The sequence below is a fragment of the Lagenorhynchus albirostris genome, chromosome 9 (genome assembly GCF_949774975.1).
Source record: "Lagenorhynchus albirostris chromosome 9, mLagAlb1.1, whole genome shotgun sequence".
Classification (NCBI taxonomy): Eukaryota; Metazoa; Chordata; class Mammalia; order Artiodactyla; family Delphinidae; genus Lagenorhynchus; species Lagenorhynchus albirostris.
Window position 1 is genome coordinate 36,939,584 of NC_083103.1, and position 18,178 is coordinate 36,957,761.

At 38.6% G+C, this 18,178-nt stretch overlaps 1 protein-coding gene across 2 annotated transcripts in view; it reads right to left on the minus strand.

Annotated features, from left to right (window-relative positions):
* Nucleotides 1–17,713, minus strand: part of ZDHHC13 (zinc finger DHHC-type palmitoyltransferase 13) — a 48,320-nt gene extending 30,607 nt beyond the window's left edge. The window contains exons 1-2 of one of the 2 annotated variants that reach the window (XM_060159532.1): nucleotides 17,366–17,713; nucleotides 2,454–2,599 (exon numbers count right to left, since the gene is read on the minus strand). In XM_060159532.1, coding sequence (XP_060015515.1) covers nucleotides 2,454–2,599; nucleotides 17,366–17,713 — 494 coding nt within the window. The remainder of the gene's footprint in view (nucleotides 1–2,453; nucleotides 2,600–17,365) is intronic. The other variant, XM_060159533.1, reaches the window with a different exon arrangement.
* Nucleotides 17,714–18,178: the final 465 nt, after the last annotated feature.

Below are 18,178 nucleotides of genomic sequence, written 5' to 3' on the forward strand. Positions count from 1 at the left end.
AAACGAAGTCCAAGCAATGACCTCACAATAAGGGAGAGAGACTAAAAGCAAACTTGGAATGGGATAAATTCAACAATAAAATATGCACACAGTATAGGTATAGAAAAGGAAGGAATGATTAGCCCTTCCTGAAGGAGATGGAACCTGACATACAAGCTATGTTTTATAGGGTGAAGGGAAGACATTTCAGGCAGAAGGAATAGCATGTACGAAAACCAGAGATATAAAACTGCGTGGATGTTTGGAGAAATATAAGCAATTTAGCACCACAAAAGCATTAGCATAAGAAAGGCAATGGCAAGAGATGAGGCTAGGAGAGGCAGGCAAAGACTGCATGAACCTTCTCTGCCATGCTTTGAAATTTAGACTTTATAGTGCAAGGGGAAGCCACTGAAGGTTTTAAAGAGGAAAGCACTCAGACTTTGGGCTATAAGAAAGATCACATTAGCGGCAGTATGGAAGCTAATTCAAGGCCAAGACTGAGAGACCAGTTTAGAGCATCTTACAATAGAGACAGGAGAGCAGCAATGGGAGCCTAAAGAAAAAGAGGCAACAGGAGTGTAAAAGGAGGGACAGACTGAAGGGATATTTAAGAGAGTTATTTAACTGACTCACTATCAGAATGAAAAACAGGAGAGAAATACCTCTTTTTAATGCTAAAATAATTTTAAAAATCATTCATTAGCACTATTTCTTTTCCACAGAAACTATTAAGACCCACCAGAACATTTAGTGCTTTCTTTGAAATTTATTTCTATTTAGAGGGACCTGAAAGTTTCGATATGTCTTCAAGGGTCAAAATCAAACAAAATGGCAGAATTGTCTCTATTTCCTACACTGTTAAATAACCTCTGCCTCACCAAAACGTGTGTGTGTGCCTGTCTGTCTGTCTTTATGGCATTTTTTAAAAGATGGAGGTACCCATTTGACAATGCTAAGTGAAAATATTAATAAGAGAATGAACTGTTGATAATGATACATATGTATTGGGGTGGCCAAAAAGTTTGTACGATGTTACAGAAAAACCAGAATGAACTTTTTGACCCAATATTTATATTCTCCATCTTTTAAATATCAACTTTAACATTTTACTGGAGAAGAAATACTCCCTTTACATGAGAAATATAAAGAGTACACAATAATTAGGATTTTGGTGGTTTAGAAAATACAAAAACACCTATCCTAGCTAGCTCTCTTTCACCCTTCTCAAATACTACCTAAATATATTCTCACAACCACTTAAAGTCCAAGACCTGAAGAAAATTTGGGGAAATATACATAATGTGAGTTTTTATTGATATTCCCTGTGAATACAGCCTAATTTCTCACACTTATCATTACAGAGCTTTATTGGTTGCAGAGAAACATTTAAATGTTTCCATTCTAATTAAAGCAAATATCTATTTACCTTAAGACCACTCTCACAGTCATATAAATATAATAATACAAACAATATCAAACAATATTCACCTAAAGTAGTGGTTCCCAGAGCCTCCAGAGTTCATATAAATTAGTAATTAGAATATTCAAATAACTGTCAATAACTTTTTAACTAACATAAGCAATACATGAGTCTACATTAAAGCCAAACAGGTTAACTAATCACCAAACATCTTTGCTTTTGACAGAAATTATATCAAGTTAGTACAGTAACATTAGTTTCTTTCATGCAGATTAGAAGCTCTGATGGGCAGGCTTATATTTGATTACTAAGAAAATGGATTACTAATTAACATAATCTGACAGATAAAATACTTCAAAATATATTAAATGGCAAGAGGTGGGGTAGATGTTAACAGTCAATGAGATCCACAAGGGTGAAAACGTTGGAAATGGTTTAATGCAAAAACCCACAAATGGACATCTTAAGGGGAAACTTTCAAAACATATTTCATTTTCAGTGCAAGCAAAATAACCGACTATAGTTTCAAGTGGTCAGAAAACCTACTTCAATTTTACTGACTTTTTTCTAGTGCACCCAGAACAATAGGTACATAGAAAGTACTCAATAAATAAATGTTTAAACCACACACCAATGTGTGAGTTGATATTTTTCTATCCCATCTTCATATTTAGGTTGTAGTACATTTTAAAAGATTCAGATTTGTGTTTCAAACTCAGAGTCTAGTTTTAGTGTCATTTAAAACCATTCACTCAATCAACAAACATTTATTGGGCACTTAATAGAAGACAGAAACTGTGTAAAAGTACTGGGGTTACAAAGATGAAAAAGACATGCTTTTGCTCAGAAGTTGCTCACTATCTAATGGGAGAGACTAATAATAAACAGCTAAGGTGTACTGTGTTAAGTGCTCTGATGTTGGTATGACAAACATACTATCACTGGAGAATGAAGGGAGGAAGGTGTACACTGGAGTGCCATGAACCACACATGCGTCATTATAACAATTCAACAGAACCTAAGGATAAAACAAAACACTGGGAAGACTTACTGAGTAGCTTTTACAATGTCACAGTTACTAGAATCCTCTATAAGAGGAAGAGCTTCTCTCGCCTTGGCAAGTTCTTTGTTTTCATGTGCACAGACTTCGTGTCGACCAAATCCTGGAGGGTGGGGGCTGTGGCTGTGATTCCTGCACTGAAGAGTAAGAGTAATTTGACAAGGCTCAGTAAGAGAATTAATGTCACATTCAATTACATCATGAAGCACTTGGTACTATCAACAATATCTATTAATTAAAAGATTATTTTTTCAGTCTTAGAGGTATATCTTACAGAAGATTTTCATTTTAATTCTACCCACTAGGATTAGATGCTTAATATTAGAAAATTCCAAATTATATATTTTGTCATAAAACAAAGGTCATCTGCAAAGGCACCAATGGCTTTTGCTACTTGTAGTAGGTGGAGGGTCATGGGTATTGACAGTAGGCCTCTGCTTCAGGGAGTCGTGGTAGACACACCCTAAGGATATCTCCCAATGAATCAAGTTCTTGAATATGTATAACTGGAGTCCCAGAAGAGGAAGAGGAAATAGTTTTAAATATATGACTAAAGAATAGACAAAAATCTTCCAAATTTGGTGAAAATTATAAACACACAGCTCCTACAAGCTCAACAAACCCAAGCAGAACCAACCTCATAATATTACACCAAGGCATATAACAATCATTTGAAACCAATGATAAAAAGAGCAGCCGAAGGAAAAAGACATATTATGTTCAAGAAAACAAAGATAAGAATGAATTCAGACTTATCAGTAAGTACCAGCCAGAAGACAAAAGCAAAACAGTTTAAAAAAGCTGAAAGAAAAAACTAAACCTGGAAACACCAACAAAAATATTCTCGAAAAATAGGGGTGAAATATACACTTTTTTCAAACAAACAAAAGCTAAGAAAACTGCCAACAGACCTAATGCTACAAGAAACGATACAGGACGTTCTTCAGGCTAAAGGAAAATAATACCAGATGGAAATCTGAACCAATACAAAGGAATAAAGAGTGATAGAACTACATGGGTAAATATGTATAATTATGTGGGTAAATGTAACACACTTTTTTACATTTTTTAATTCCTTGATGATAACAGAGAAACAGAAATATACTGTTATAAGAGATGTTATAATAGTATTTGCAGAAACACAGTGATAAGTTAATGTGTATAATGTTAACCCAAGAGCAATCTCTAAACAAATAAAACAAAGTCATATAATAAGCCAACAGCAGAGATAAAATAAAACACTTGAAAGACACTCAATTAATATTCTTTTAAATGCAGGAAAAGTAGGGAAAAAATGAACAAAAACAGAGAAGGAAAAAAATACAAGATAATATATTTATACTTAACTATATTGATAATCACATTAAATACAAATGGTCTAAAGAAAACCAAATGAAAGACAGAGTTTGTTAGATTGGATTTTTAAAAAAAAAATTTTTTTTTCAAAAAAACTACAATATTGTCTACAAGAAACCTACTTTAAATATAAAACATACATAAGTTAAAAGTAAAAGGACAGAAAAATATATACCATGCATAAAGGAATACTAAGCATAAGGAATGTAGTGGTTATATTAGTATAAGACAAAGTAGACATCTGCACAAGAAATATTACCAGAGATGAGGAGGGACACTGCAAAATATTAAAGAAGCCAATTTATTAAGAAGCATAACAGGGACTTCCTGGTGGTCCAGCGGTAAAGAATCTGCCTTCCAATTAAGGGGACATGGGTTCGATCCCTGGTCAGGAAACTAAAATCCCACATTCCGCCGGGCAACTAAGCCCACGCGCCACAGCTACTGAGCTCGCGCATCTCAAAGAGAGAGCCCACATGCCACAAACTACAGAGCCCATGTGCTCTGGAGCCACAACTAAAGAGAAAACCTGCATGCCACAACTAGAGAGAAGCCCACGTGCCACGACGAAGATCCTGCATGCCACAACTAAGACCCGATGCAGCCAGAAAAATAAAGAAAATAAATAAATAGACAAATTTTTAAGTGACTTAAGGAAAAAAAGACATAACAATCTTAAATACATATGCACCCAAAAGGAACTTTAAATATCATGAAGCAAAAAAGAAAAATAGAAAGATTCACAATTAAAGTTGAATATTTTAATACTTCTTTCAGCAACTGATGGAATGAGTAAACAGAAAACCATACTGCATAGAGAAGAGGAGAGAAATCAGAAAAGGACAGAGAACACTTAACACTATCCACCAACTGGATCCAGCTGACATTTTCATAAAATTACATCCAAAAAGAGAAAAGATATTGTTTCAAGTACACATTGAACACTCAGCAAGACAGATAATACATTGGGCCATAAAACAAGCCTCAACAAACTTAAATGGGTTGAATTCATACAGAGTATGTTCTCTGACCACAAATGGAATTAAATTAAAAATCAAGAGATTACTACAAGCAACTATGTGCCAATAAAATGGACCACCTGGAAGAAATGGACAAATTCTTAGAAAACTACAACCCTCCAAGACTGAACCAGGAAAAAACCAGAAAATATGAACAGACCTATCACAAGCACTGAAATTGAAACTGTGAATAGAAATCTTCCAACAAACAAAAGTCCAGGATGAGACGGCTTCACAGGTGAATTCTATCAAAGAGAAGAGCTAACACCTACCCTTCTCAAACTCTTACAAAATGTAGCGGAGGGAGGAACACTCCCAAACTCATTCTACGAGGCCACCATCACCCTGAGACCAAAACCAGACAAAGGTGTCACAAAAAAAGAAAACTACAGGCCAATATCACTGATTAACATAGATGCAAAAATCCTTAATAAAATACTAGCAAACAGAATCCAGCAGCACATTAAAAGGATCATACACCATGATCAAGTGGGGTTTAATCCAGCAATGCAAGGATTCTTCAATATACACAAATCAATCAATGTGATACACCATATTAACAAACTGAAGGATAAAAGCCATATGATCAACTCAATAGATGCAGAAAAAGCTTTTGACAAAATTCAACTCCCATTTATGATAAAAACTCTCCAGAAAGTAGGCATAGAGGGAACCTACATCAACATAATAGAAGCCAAATATGACAAACCCACAGCCAACATCATTCTCAATGGTGAAAAACTGAAACCATTTCCTCTAAGATCAGGAAAAAGTCAAGGTTGCCCACTCTCACCACTAGTATTCAAAATAGTTTTTGGAAGTTTTAGCCATGGCAATCAGAGAAGAAAAAGAAATAAAAGTAACCCAAATTGGAAAAGAAGTAAAGCTGTCACTGTTTGCAGATGACATGATACTATACATAGAGAATCCTAAAGATGCTACCAGAAAACTACTAGAGCTATCCAATGAACCTGGTAAAGTAGCAGGATACAAAAGTAATGCACAGAAATCTTTTGCATTCCTATACACTAAGGACAAAAAATATGAAAGAGAAATTAAAGAAACACTCCCATTTACCACTGCAACAAAAAGAATAAAATAGCTAGGAATAAACCTACCTAGGGAGACAAAAGACCTGTATGCAGGAAACTATAAGACACTGATGAAAGAAGTTAAAGATGACACCAACAGATGGAGAGATATACCATGTTCTTGGATTGGAAGAATCAATATTGTGAAAATGACTATACTACCCAAAGCAATCTACAGATTCAATGCAATCCCTATCAAACTACCACTGGCATTTTTCACAGAACTAGAACAAAAAATTTCACAATTTGTATGGAATCACAAAGGACTCCAAACAGCCAAAGCAATCTTGAGAAAGAAAAACGGAGCTGGAGGAATCAGGCTCCCTGAATTCAGACTATACTACAAAGCTACAGTAATCAAGACAGTATGGTACTGGCACAAAAACAGAAATATAAATCAATGGAACAGGATAGAAAGCCCAGAGATAAACCCATGCACATATGGTCACCTTATCTTTGATAAAGGAGGCAAGAATATACAATGGAGAAAAGACAGCCTCTTCAATAAGTGGTGCTGGGAAAACTGGACAGCTACATGTAAAAGAATGAAATTAGAACACTCCCTAACACCATACACAAAAATAAACTCAAAATGGATTAAAGACCTAAATGTAAGGCCAGACACTATCAAACTCTTAGAGGAAAACACAGGCAGAACACTCTATGACATAAATCACAGCAAGATCCTTTTTGACCCACCTCCTAGAGAAATGGAAATAAAAACAAAAATTTAAAAATGGGACCTAATGAAACAAGCTTTTGCATAGCAAAGGAAACCATAAACAAGACCAAAAGACAACCCTCAGAATGGGAGAAAATATCTGCAAACAAAGGAACTGACAAAGGATTAATCTCCAAAATATACAAGCAGCTCATGCAGCTCAATATCAAAAAAACAAAAAACCGAATCCAAAAATGGGCAGATCTAAATAGACATTTCTCCAAAGAAGACATATAGATTGCCAACAAACACATGAAAGGATACTCAACATCACAAATCATTAGAGAAATGCAAATCAAAACCACTATGAGGTATCACCTCACACTGGTCAGAATGGCCATCATCAAAAAATCTACACACAATAAATGCTGAAGAGGGTGTGGAGCAAAGGGAACCCTCTTGCACTGTTGGTGGGAATGTAAATTGTCCTCCCTATGGAGAACAATATGGAGTTTCCTTGAAAAACTAAAAGTAGAACTACCATACGACCCAGCAATCCCACTACTGGGCATATACCCTGAGAAAACCATAATTCAAAAAGAGTCACATACCACAATGTTCACTGCAGCTGTATTTACAATAGCCAGGACATGGAAGCAACCTAAGTGTCCATCGACAGATGAATGGATAAAGAAGACGTGGCACATATATACAATGGAATATTACTCAGCCATAAAAAGAAATGAAATTGAGTTATTTGTAGTGAGGCAGATGGACCTAGCGTCTGTCATACAGAGTGAAGTAAGTCAGAAAGAGAAAAATAAATACCATATGCTAACGTATATATATGGAATCTAAAAAAAAAGAGGTTCTGATGAACCTAGGGGCAAGACAGGAATAAAGACGCAGACGTAGAGAATGGACTTGAGGACACGGGGAGGGGGAAGGGAAGCTAGGACGAAGTGAAAGAGTAGCACTGACATATATACACTGCCAAATGTAAAATAGATAGCTAGTGGGAAGCAGCTGCATCACACAGGGAGATCAGCTCGGTGCTTTGTGACCACCTAGAGGGGTGGGATAGGGAGGGTGGGAGGGAGGTGCAAGAGCAAAGGGATATGGGGATAAATGTATAAATATAGCTGATTCACTTTGTTATACAGCAGAAACTAACACAACATTGTAAAGCAATTATACTCCAATAAAGATGTTTTAAAAAATCAATAACCAAACGATACGTGGAATATTCTCAAATATTTGGAAACAAAACAACACTTTTCTAAATAGAGTGAATTTTTAGCGTTAAATGCTTATAATAGGAAAAAAGAAGAAACTAAAATAAATGATCTAAGCTTTCATCTTAAGGATCTAGAGAAAAAAAAATTAAATCCCAAGTAGACAGAATGAAGAAAACAATAAAGATAGGGAAATCCATGAAATATAAAAAAGAAAAAAATGCAGAAAATCACTGAAACCAAAAGCTGGCTCTTTGGAAAGAATAAATCAATAAAATTCATAAAGCTCTAGTCAGACTGATCAAGAAAAAAGATGTCAATGACAAATAGCAAGTTTAAAAAAGGGGACATCATTATAAGATTCTGCAAATATTAAAAGGGTAATAAGGGGCTTCTGTGAACATCTTTATGCCACTAAATTCAACAACCTAGGTGAAATGCATAAAATATCTCGAAAGACACAAGTTATCAAAATGGACTTAAAAAGAAATGAGTAGCACTCTATTAAAGAAATTGAGTTCATAATTTTAAAATTTCCCATTAAACAAAACAAAACAACTCCAGGCCCACATGACTTTTAACTGGCAAAGTCTATGAAAACAGTCAAGGAAGAAATGATACCAACTCCTTCAGGATACAGAGGGACTGCTTCCCAGCTCATTTTAGAAGGCAGCATTATCCTGATACTAAAAGCAACAGACATAAGCAGTAAAGAAAACTATAGACTCAATATCCTTCATGAACACAGATGAAAAGATCCTAAATGAAATATTAGCAAAACTGTATTCAGTAATATATAAAAAGGATAATATACATTACAACCAAGCTTAAACATTTCAAAAGAAATCAGTGCAATTCACCATATTAACAAAATAAATATACTCACTTCAGTAGAATAAGCATTTGACAGAATTCAACACCCATGCATGATAAAAACTCTTAGCACACTAGGGAAAGAAGGGAACCTCCTCAACCTAATCAGGAGCATTTTTTAAAAATCTACAGCTACCATACAGTCAACGGTAGAAGACTGAATGCTTGAACTCTAAAGACTGAAACAAAGCAAGGATGCCCACTATCACCACTTCTAATCAACAATGTACTGAAGTCCTAGACACAATAATAGAGTAAGGGAAAGAAAAATGCATACAGATTAGAAAAGAAGCAAATCCACCTTTATTTGCAGACAGCATGATCCTGTACACAGAGAATCCTCAGGAATCTTTTGTAAAATTTATAATAGCATCAAAAATATAAAACACTTAAGATTTTATACTGTATCCAGCATTTTTAGTTGCATTTAAGGTGGAGGTTCACATCAAATACCTAGCAAATCATTCCTAGAGATCAAAACTGGCTATTTTATAATCCCATCTTGTTCTTTACCATAAAGTTGTTACCTGGCTTTTATCCACCTTATTCACCACAACTGTCTCTCTGACCAACTTTTCATTGTTTTAAAAAAATTCTCAAAGGATGAATACACATTAAGAACAGAAAATTGAAGATACTTGAAATGATGTGTCTACATCAATTCTCCAGGAATTCCAAAAAAGATTTAACAAATAGTAGTTTTACTGCAGTAAGTCCATAACCCCTCAACAGGTTACTCTGAAGGAGCAAATCCTTTTGTTCTAAGTTACCTTACAGTTAAATTGACTTTTTGGTATATAGTTCTGTAAATTGTAACCACTACCACCATCAGGATCCAGAACGGTTCCAACACCTCAAAAACCTCCCTCAGGATATTCCTTTTTAGCCACACCCTCTCCCTACCTCAACTCCTGGCAACCACAGACATGTCCTTCATCACTAGTTTTACCTTTCCCAGAATGTCATACAATGGAATTAGACAGAATATAATCTTCTAAAACTGGCTTCTTTCACTCAGCATAATGCTGTATGTTATTAATAGGTCCTTCCTTGCTATAAAGTATTCCATTATATGAATGTATCACCGTTTATCCATTCAGACTCACGTGGGTTGTTTCCAGCTTTTGGCAATTATAAATGGAGCTGTATAAACATTCATTTTGTGTGAACACATGTTCTTGCTTCTCTAAGAGTGAGACTGCTTGGCCCTCTGGTAAGTTGATGTTAAGTTTATAAGAAATGGCCGAACCGTTTTCCAGAGTAGCTGTACCACTCTGCATTGCCATTAGCAACGTATGAGAGCTCCAATTGCTCTGCATCCTCTCTGGCGCTTGATACTGTCAGTATAATAGATGTGTAGTAGTGTCTCATCATGGTCTCAATTTGCATATCCCTAATGGCTAATGGGGCTGAGTGTCATTTCATGTGCTATTTGCTATCTGTTTATCTTCTTTGGTGAATTGTCTAAGTCTTTTTACCCATTTTTAATTAGGCTATTTATTTTCTCATTGCTAAGTTTTGAGAGTTCCTTATATTACACATGCTAAACAAAAGTCCTTTGTCAGATATGTGATTTGTAAACTTGTTCTCCCAGTCTGTAGCTTACCTTCCCATTTCTTACATCTCTTTCATAGAACAAAAATTTTTAATTTTGATGAAGTATAATGTATCAGTTTTTTTCTTTTATGGATCATGCTTCAGGTGTCACCTCTAAGAACTGTCTTGGGACTACAACTCCTCTGTTCAGAGAGGAAGTCCTCCTGCCTCAAGAGTTTCAGTGCCTGTGCTGCCAGGAGTCCGCTTTCCTGCTCCTTGAACCTGAACTAGAGGGCTTCTCCAGAAGTGCTCTCTCTCTGCAGGGATGCTCACTTCCAGGGTTCAAGTCCAGGGAGAGGGCGGTGGAAGAGAGGAGGGGACCCAGATGGGAAAAAGGTAAATTAGTTCCTGGTTCAGTGGTTTTCTGAATTCTGGTTTTTTTCCCCCACCCTACCTGCTAAAATTTTCTTTTGGGAATCCTTAAATAGCTTTCTATCTAGTGCATTCAGTGGGACAGACAGGGTGGAGTGTGCTTTACTCCATCTTACCCAGAGCTAGAACCACAAATGCTTATTTGAATACATAAGTTCCGATTTATCTGGTAAATTCAACCTCACTGCATGACACTCTTATTTTACACACACAAACACACACACACACACACAGCTAAATAATAAACATATAGGTATTTAGATTAAAACATAAATAAGAACATTACTTTTCACCATATCACAGTAACTATAATTACATCTAACTGGAAGAAGACAAGGGGTCAAGGAAAGAGCTGAATATACTATACTCAGAATTTCTCCAGCATCAATAAACAGCAGATGTAGCTAAAATTGACAGAGAAATCAGTCTGCTTTTCATATAAAACTTAGACTTTTTAAATTATAAAATTTTTAAACTTTCAGTTTAAAACACCAGCAATACCAAAGTAAATAAAGAGTTGATAATCTGGACTCTTTCCCTTCCAATCTTGTACCAACAGAGATACTATTATTAACAGTTTGGTGTATCCTTCCTCACTATGTGTATATACTTTAACATATATAACATTATATAGGATACATAGGTTTTTATCATTTTCTTCTTATATATAACAAAATTTATCCCCAAACATGGGATCCAGTTATATAATTATTCATCAACTTGCCTGTCTCACCTAACAATATATCATGTACAGCGCTGCAGATCAGTAACAAGTAATAGTTGAATACTATTCCACTGTATAGACCTAGCATAATTTATTCAACCATTTCCCTATTGTTAGACATGCAGGTTGATTTCAGCATTCACTCTCTAAACAACCCTATAATTAACATCCTGTACATTCTATAACACTGATTCCCCAACACAGGACTGCTGGGTCAAAAAATATGTGTATTTTAAACATAAACAGATACTGACCTTCCCTAATTCACACTCCCAACAGGTAAGTATGTAAGTGTTCTTTTTCCCTACAAACCTCCTAACTGAATATTATCAATCTTTTTACAATCTTGACAATCTGATGGCTAAAAAAATGGCATCTTGTTTTGCATTTGCATGCCCCTAGCTGCTAATGAATCTGAGTCTGATTGTTTGTTCTTTATTGGCTCTCATACTTTCTTTTGTGGGTTGCCTTTTCATAGTCTACTGTTTTTCTAGTGGATTGTATATCAGTTTCCATTTATATATTAGGAAGATCAAGACTTTGTTTATACACAGACTTTTCATCACAAATAAATGTCACATATTATACAGATACAAATTTATTGCTTCTCATTATGCCTTAAGGCATTAAGGACATCAGCTTCACTTTTCATGCAGAAAGTTGAGGTGGATTACACATTTCAATGTAAAGAGCATTTATTTATTAAAAGCATGTATTTATTCAGCAATTAATTACTGTGTATGTATGATGTGCAAAGCATTATGCTAGGAAAACAGAAGATGTGGGTACGTATCCTCCAGGAGTTCAAGTCTAATTGGGCAGCTAAGTCAGAGACAAAGAGCGTAAAGTGATAATGGAAGCAATATGTGATTAAATGGCAAAAATGGGTGACAAAGACGAGAGAACAAGAGGTACTTTCTGTTCACGTCATCATTTTTTGTCCAAATCCAGATCAGAGTAAAACCTAAAAATGATTATATAAACTCAAAGCCTGTTTTCAAAGTAAATGATCTCCAAAGTGAGGCAAGTGCACTCAAGGCCAACCACTCAGTGACCCATTAGGTAACGGAAGAAAATGTTAAAGCTGTTATAATGACTTTTCCTTTTTTTTTAAAAAAAAAAAAAGAGGGGAACCCACAAAAATTTATACATTTGGCTTCTTTAAGATTTATGAATTCTGGGGGCTTCCCTGGTGGCGCAGTGGTTAAGAATCCGCCTGCCAACGCAGGGGATACCGGTTAGAGTCCTGCTCCGGGAAGATCCCACATGCCGTGGAGCAACTAAGCCCCTGCGCCACAACTACTGGGCCTGCACTCTAGAGCCCACGAGCCACAACTACCGAGCCCACGTGCCACAACTACTGAAGCCCACGCACCTAGAGCCCGAGCTCCACAACACCAGAAGCCACTGCAATGAGAAGCCCACGCACCGCAACAAAGAGTACCCCCTGCTCGCCACAACTAGAGAAAAGACCACGCAGCAACAAAGACCCAACACAGCCAAAAATAAATAAATTAAATAAATGAATTTATTTTAAAAAAAGATTTATGAATTCTTAGCCCTCGCAGCCTCACTTAATCTGTATATCAAGTAGGTCACTCCTCATGGTCTGTTTACAAGGTAACTTGGGGACAGAGTAAAAGTCCACACCCAGAGGGGTTACAGTGGGACCTTCAACATTTTGCAGTATACATCAGGCTAAGTAATTTTCAAGGTATAGTATCTCATTTTAACTACTTACTAATTTTAAAGTTACCCCTCCCAAAATGAGCAAGTGGCTTAAACTGATTACTACTACAAAGAAGCCACGAACTGAAATAATAACGATAGTAAAAGTACAAGCAAACAAGAAAATGGCAGAGCTGACACTTCTCATAGCAGGTGCTCTTTACTGGCCACATAAAGTAGAAACAAAGACAATCTAAGCTGATGTAACAAAAAGCCAGCCTCCCTCCAAAAAAAATAACAAATTATCAAGAAGACTGATTTGAAGCAGACTTACATTTACTATCTTTAATTCAAAACCTTACCATGAGTATATACTAAGCTATTCACTCATGAATACAATTTAGAAACACATTGTCAAATCCTACAATAACATGCCCCATGACAATATGAATTTAGAGACTGGCTCCTTTCCCCAGCCCCCAGGTACATCAAACAGAGGGGAGCTGAACTTTTTAAGTCCCAGCCAACCACATGACACGGAATCATCCCCATTAACACATAAGTTAGAGTGATCAATGGCCAACCATGGACAACAAACTGCAGTCAGTGGTACCTGGATGATTTGGACTGCACAGCTGGCGGCCTGAGCTCCCAGCCAGCTTGCAGTGCACGTGCCACTCATCATTCCCTTAATCTCACAATACATGACATTTTACAAAAATGCACATTTCAAATCCTACTTGTCACACTGCGGTTTTACTCTAGGGGTGCAAGCTCAAAACTGCTTTACTGATAGGAGTGCATGATCAAAAAAGCTTAGCGGCCACAGCTCTAAGCTATGTCCTGTGCTCTAGATATCACTCCCTCCCAGGATTCTGCCGTAAGAGCTACAGGTGAGAAAGGAGATGACCTGCTTTGGGAGAGGTTACCTTCAGAGACAGTCGCATAAAAATGTTTAAGGAAAACAACCATACATTCCCATCACAAAGATTAAAGCAAAGTTTGTCATGATACAATATCCTTCTTAGAAATTACTCTCTGGTTATCAAGAAAATGTTTTTCTAAGTACTCTCTAGTTGTTTCATTTTACCATGGTGAAAGGTAAACTCCTTGAGAACAAGGCCCAAGTCTCAGATTTCAGGCGGCTGTATGATGGTGGCTAATCATCTACCCGATTTTTGGCTTCAGTTTCTACATTTGTAAAATGAAAGGAGCAGGTCAATATAGCTATACAGTTCTTTCCAAATCCATGTTGTATGGTTCTAAGAGGAGCTGTTACAGTAGTCATTATTGACATGTGTACTGGTAAAGGCATCACCGCATAAACAAACACCCTTTGTGGCAGTGGAAGCGTAACTGATGTAGGGCTGCCTACAATGTTAAGGTAACAGAATAGACCAAGCAAATTCTTAAGACACCAGCAAACTCATAAGAGTTTTACTAGTGACTGCTTCACTAAAAAAATACCACAGAAGTGATGCTCTGCCAGCTTGCAGGTTCAGGCCTCAGAAACTGGCAGCTTCCCCTTTCTGTCTCTTGAAATGCTCACTCTTGGAACCCAGCTACCATGCTGTCCAGAGGCCCAGGCCACATGTAGGTGTCCCTGCTCAAAGTCAGCATCAACCACCAGACATGTGAGTGAGGGAACCATCAGATGTTACCAGCCCCAGCTAGCAAGTCATCCCAGGTGACAAGTCTTTCCAGCAGAGGCTCCGGACATGATGGAGCAGAAACAAACCATCCCTCCTTTGTCCTGGCCAAAGTCCTGACGCACAGTCCATGAGCATGACAATGGCTGGTTTACACCACTATGATTTGGGATGGTTTGTTACACAGCAATAGATGACTGGAACATACTTAAGATATAAGAGATATTTCTCACGTGGAGATATCTTAAATCCAATTATATTTTCTAAACAGTAAATAAGTACTGTTAAAGTTTATTAATTTAAGAGAAAACCAATATCTAGAAAACCATATTTAAACTCTGATGAGGGTCAAAATCCTGACAGATTATCAAATAAAACAAAGAGAGAAACAGAGATCTGACAGATAGCCATTAAAATTTCTCATGGCATTAACAGAAGCATTCTGTATTAACAGAGCTAACTATCCAAGCTCATTCACTGGACAATTATTTACAGAGTATGTTAATGGTATTGAATGCCGAGAAGAAATATAAAGGAAGGAAGGAGGTTAAGGAATGTTGCTGGTAGTGGTGGTGATGGGGAAGGCCTACCACATTGAGGTGACGATTGTGTCAAGACCTTACAAAGGTGGGGGGGGGAGCCATGTGGTTATATGAAGAAAGAGTTCTCCAGATAGAGCGAATACTAAGTGCAAAGGCCTTGGGGCCAGCACAGCTGTGGTTGATTGAGCAAGCAAGAAAATAGTAAAAAATGAGGTCAGAGAGGAAACTGGGGGCCAGACAGTTCTGGCAAAAACCTATCAGCTGGAATCAGGGGAACCAAATTCAACCAGAGCAGGAATGTTTTTATCTGTTTTGTTCACTGATTTATCTCCAGCACCTATAACAGTGCTTAACACCTGGTAGAATGAATGAAGTCTTGGCTCTCTCAGCAGCTATCTGACTTTTAACAACTGACTCCAATTTTTTTTTTTTTTTATGGCCACATCACACGGCTTGCAGGATCTTAGTTCCCCGACCAGGGATTGAACCCGGGCCACAGCAGTGAAAGCACTGAGTCCTAACCACTGGACCACCAGGGATCTCCATGACTCCAGTTTTTTGAACCTCAATTCTTATCTCTAAAACTGGAATAATAATCCCTCCCCACCTCACAGGGTCACAGTGAGGAATAACAATAAGGAAGTATTTTGCAAACTGTAGAGCATCTTATATAGGTAAAATCTATTGCTATTATTGAAAAAGTTAATACCAATAATTATTAACAACAACAATGATCTCTCTACCTTGGCCCATTTAATTCCAACCCCTGAATCATTCTCTCCCTCCATCTAGCAGGGCAATCTTCCCTGCATAACAAGGTAATGAACTTTAAGCACTTGAAGGCTTCTGTAAATGAGTGGCAGTAATTAAGGTATGATCATTACTGCTACCAACGTTTCCCTGAAACTCTGAGGGGAAAAAAACAAACAACAAATGAGACATAGTTTCCATGTGAAGATTCTACACCCTTTTGTAATATATGGTCTGCTTGCAAACCTTTTTTATTCTATCAAAATGCAAGAACACCCGATAGCTTCCCCACCTGTCTTGTTCCTCACTTAAACCTACATCAGACTGCTGAAAGCAGGAAGGGAAAGGGGGAGTGTGAGGGAACACTCAATATGCAAAAGACTTTTTTTTAGAGGCCAGCTAACTCAATCATCTCAAACTGCTTGAATCCCACTAGGGACAGAAAATCTACTACCTAATTCACTCCAGCTGCTGGAGAGAGCTTCGGTTTTCTCATCTGTAAATGGGGATGATATCACCTTCTTAAGGATGCTTCAATTCTGGAATTAAATAATGCATATAAAAGCACTTGGCATATGCTAAGAACTCACTAAACATTGAATGAATCTGAATATTTTTCAAGTATTCAACAAAAATTAAGTAAACAGCTATAATATGCCAGTCGGGACCACAAGCAAAAAGGACAAAAATCTAGTTTTCTTGGAGCTAACATATATCTCCTGTAACTTTCCCCACTGGCCCCTTCTGTTTTCTGAAACTACATCTGGCTTCTAGTACGACCTCCTCCACAGAACAGAGTCCTTTGGGATTTTGCAGATAGCTATCACGTACCTCCCTTTCCTGCCACCGCCCCCCCCCTCGCCTTTCTCCAGCCTAAACAAACAGCCTCAAATCTTTCAAAGAGTAAGCAAGGATGTGGAAACGAGAGCTAAAACAGGGCTGGGAGGAGCGAAGGCGGGTTCCCAGACGCCCCGGCCGAAAAAGAAATGATTAGAACCTCATAGACTCCAGGCCAATGTCAAAACGGGCTGGTCCAACTCAGGTGTGTCACCTGACACCTCTCCCAGGAACGCCACCCTCCCCTCCCAGGGCCCGCATGGGTCCCTGCCGAGCACGGGGCGCCCCGGACCGCAGGTGGATGGAGGGCCGGTATGGCACTCATCCCTGTCCTTGCCTTTTCTTCACGGTCGCCTCGGAGAGAATTCCCTGCATCATTCTCGGTGTTTCCAGGCTTCCTCCTCCCTGGACCCGGCCCCTCTGCCCCCGGAGGCCCCTCTGGGAGCTACCTAACACCCATGCCCTCCCTCTCTCCACAGCCGCGGCCGCCCTCCGAGCCCCCGGGACAGCCTGCGCCCAACCGCACTCACCTGCGAGCCCAGTCCCGGCCCCTCCATCTCCGCAGTGGCGGCGGCGACTCGGCAAAGTGGCGGCAGCTGCCCGCTGGCCAGCCTGTCTGAAGCCGCCTCCACTCTCACTTCCTGCTCGTGGCCCCGCCTCCACCGCGGCTGCCGCTCGAGCCCTGAGCCGTCAATCGGCATCGAGAGAGCCAATCCCTGCCTTCTCCTCGGCTGGGGGCGGGACTTTCGCGCCCCCAGGGAAGCTAGCTGGGAGTAGCCAGTCGGAGGCTCAGTCCCCGAGCCACCCGCGCCGGGCGGTAACAGTCGCTGGCCGAGACTGTGCACTGCTCGCCCAGGTAGGTGTCCACCGGTCCGCATGCTTCATCCTGCCCCTCGTACAGGTCCAGGATCGGGCTGTTATTCCAACATCAACCACCATCTACCGAGTGCAAATCCGGACTTGGCTGCTTAATAGCTAGATGACCTTGTGAAAGTCTCTTACTTTACCTCCATTTTCCTCATCTGTGAAATGGAGAAAATAAGGGTACCTACTTCACAGAATTGTCAGAAGGATTAAATGAGAAAAAGCATGTAAAGCCCCTTAGCCAATGTTTGACGTAAGAAGGAATCAGTAAATGTTAACTATTAAAACATTTGCCACTGTCTGTTCCTGTGATCTTGGGCAAGTCCCTTTCACCATCTGGGGTTCTGTTTCCTCACACAAAACAGAAAATATATGAGTTCCACCGCTCAGACTAGAGGAGTATTGGGCAAGAGCCCCCCATCTGCACTCTCCACGCCGTTTTTTGGGCTGCCCTGAAAAAGGTGGCATCTAAGCTCTGT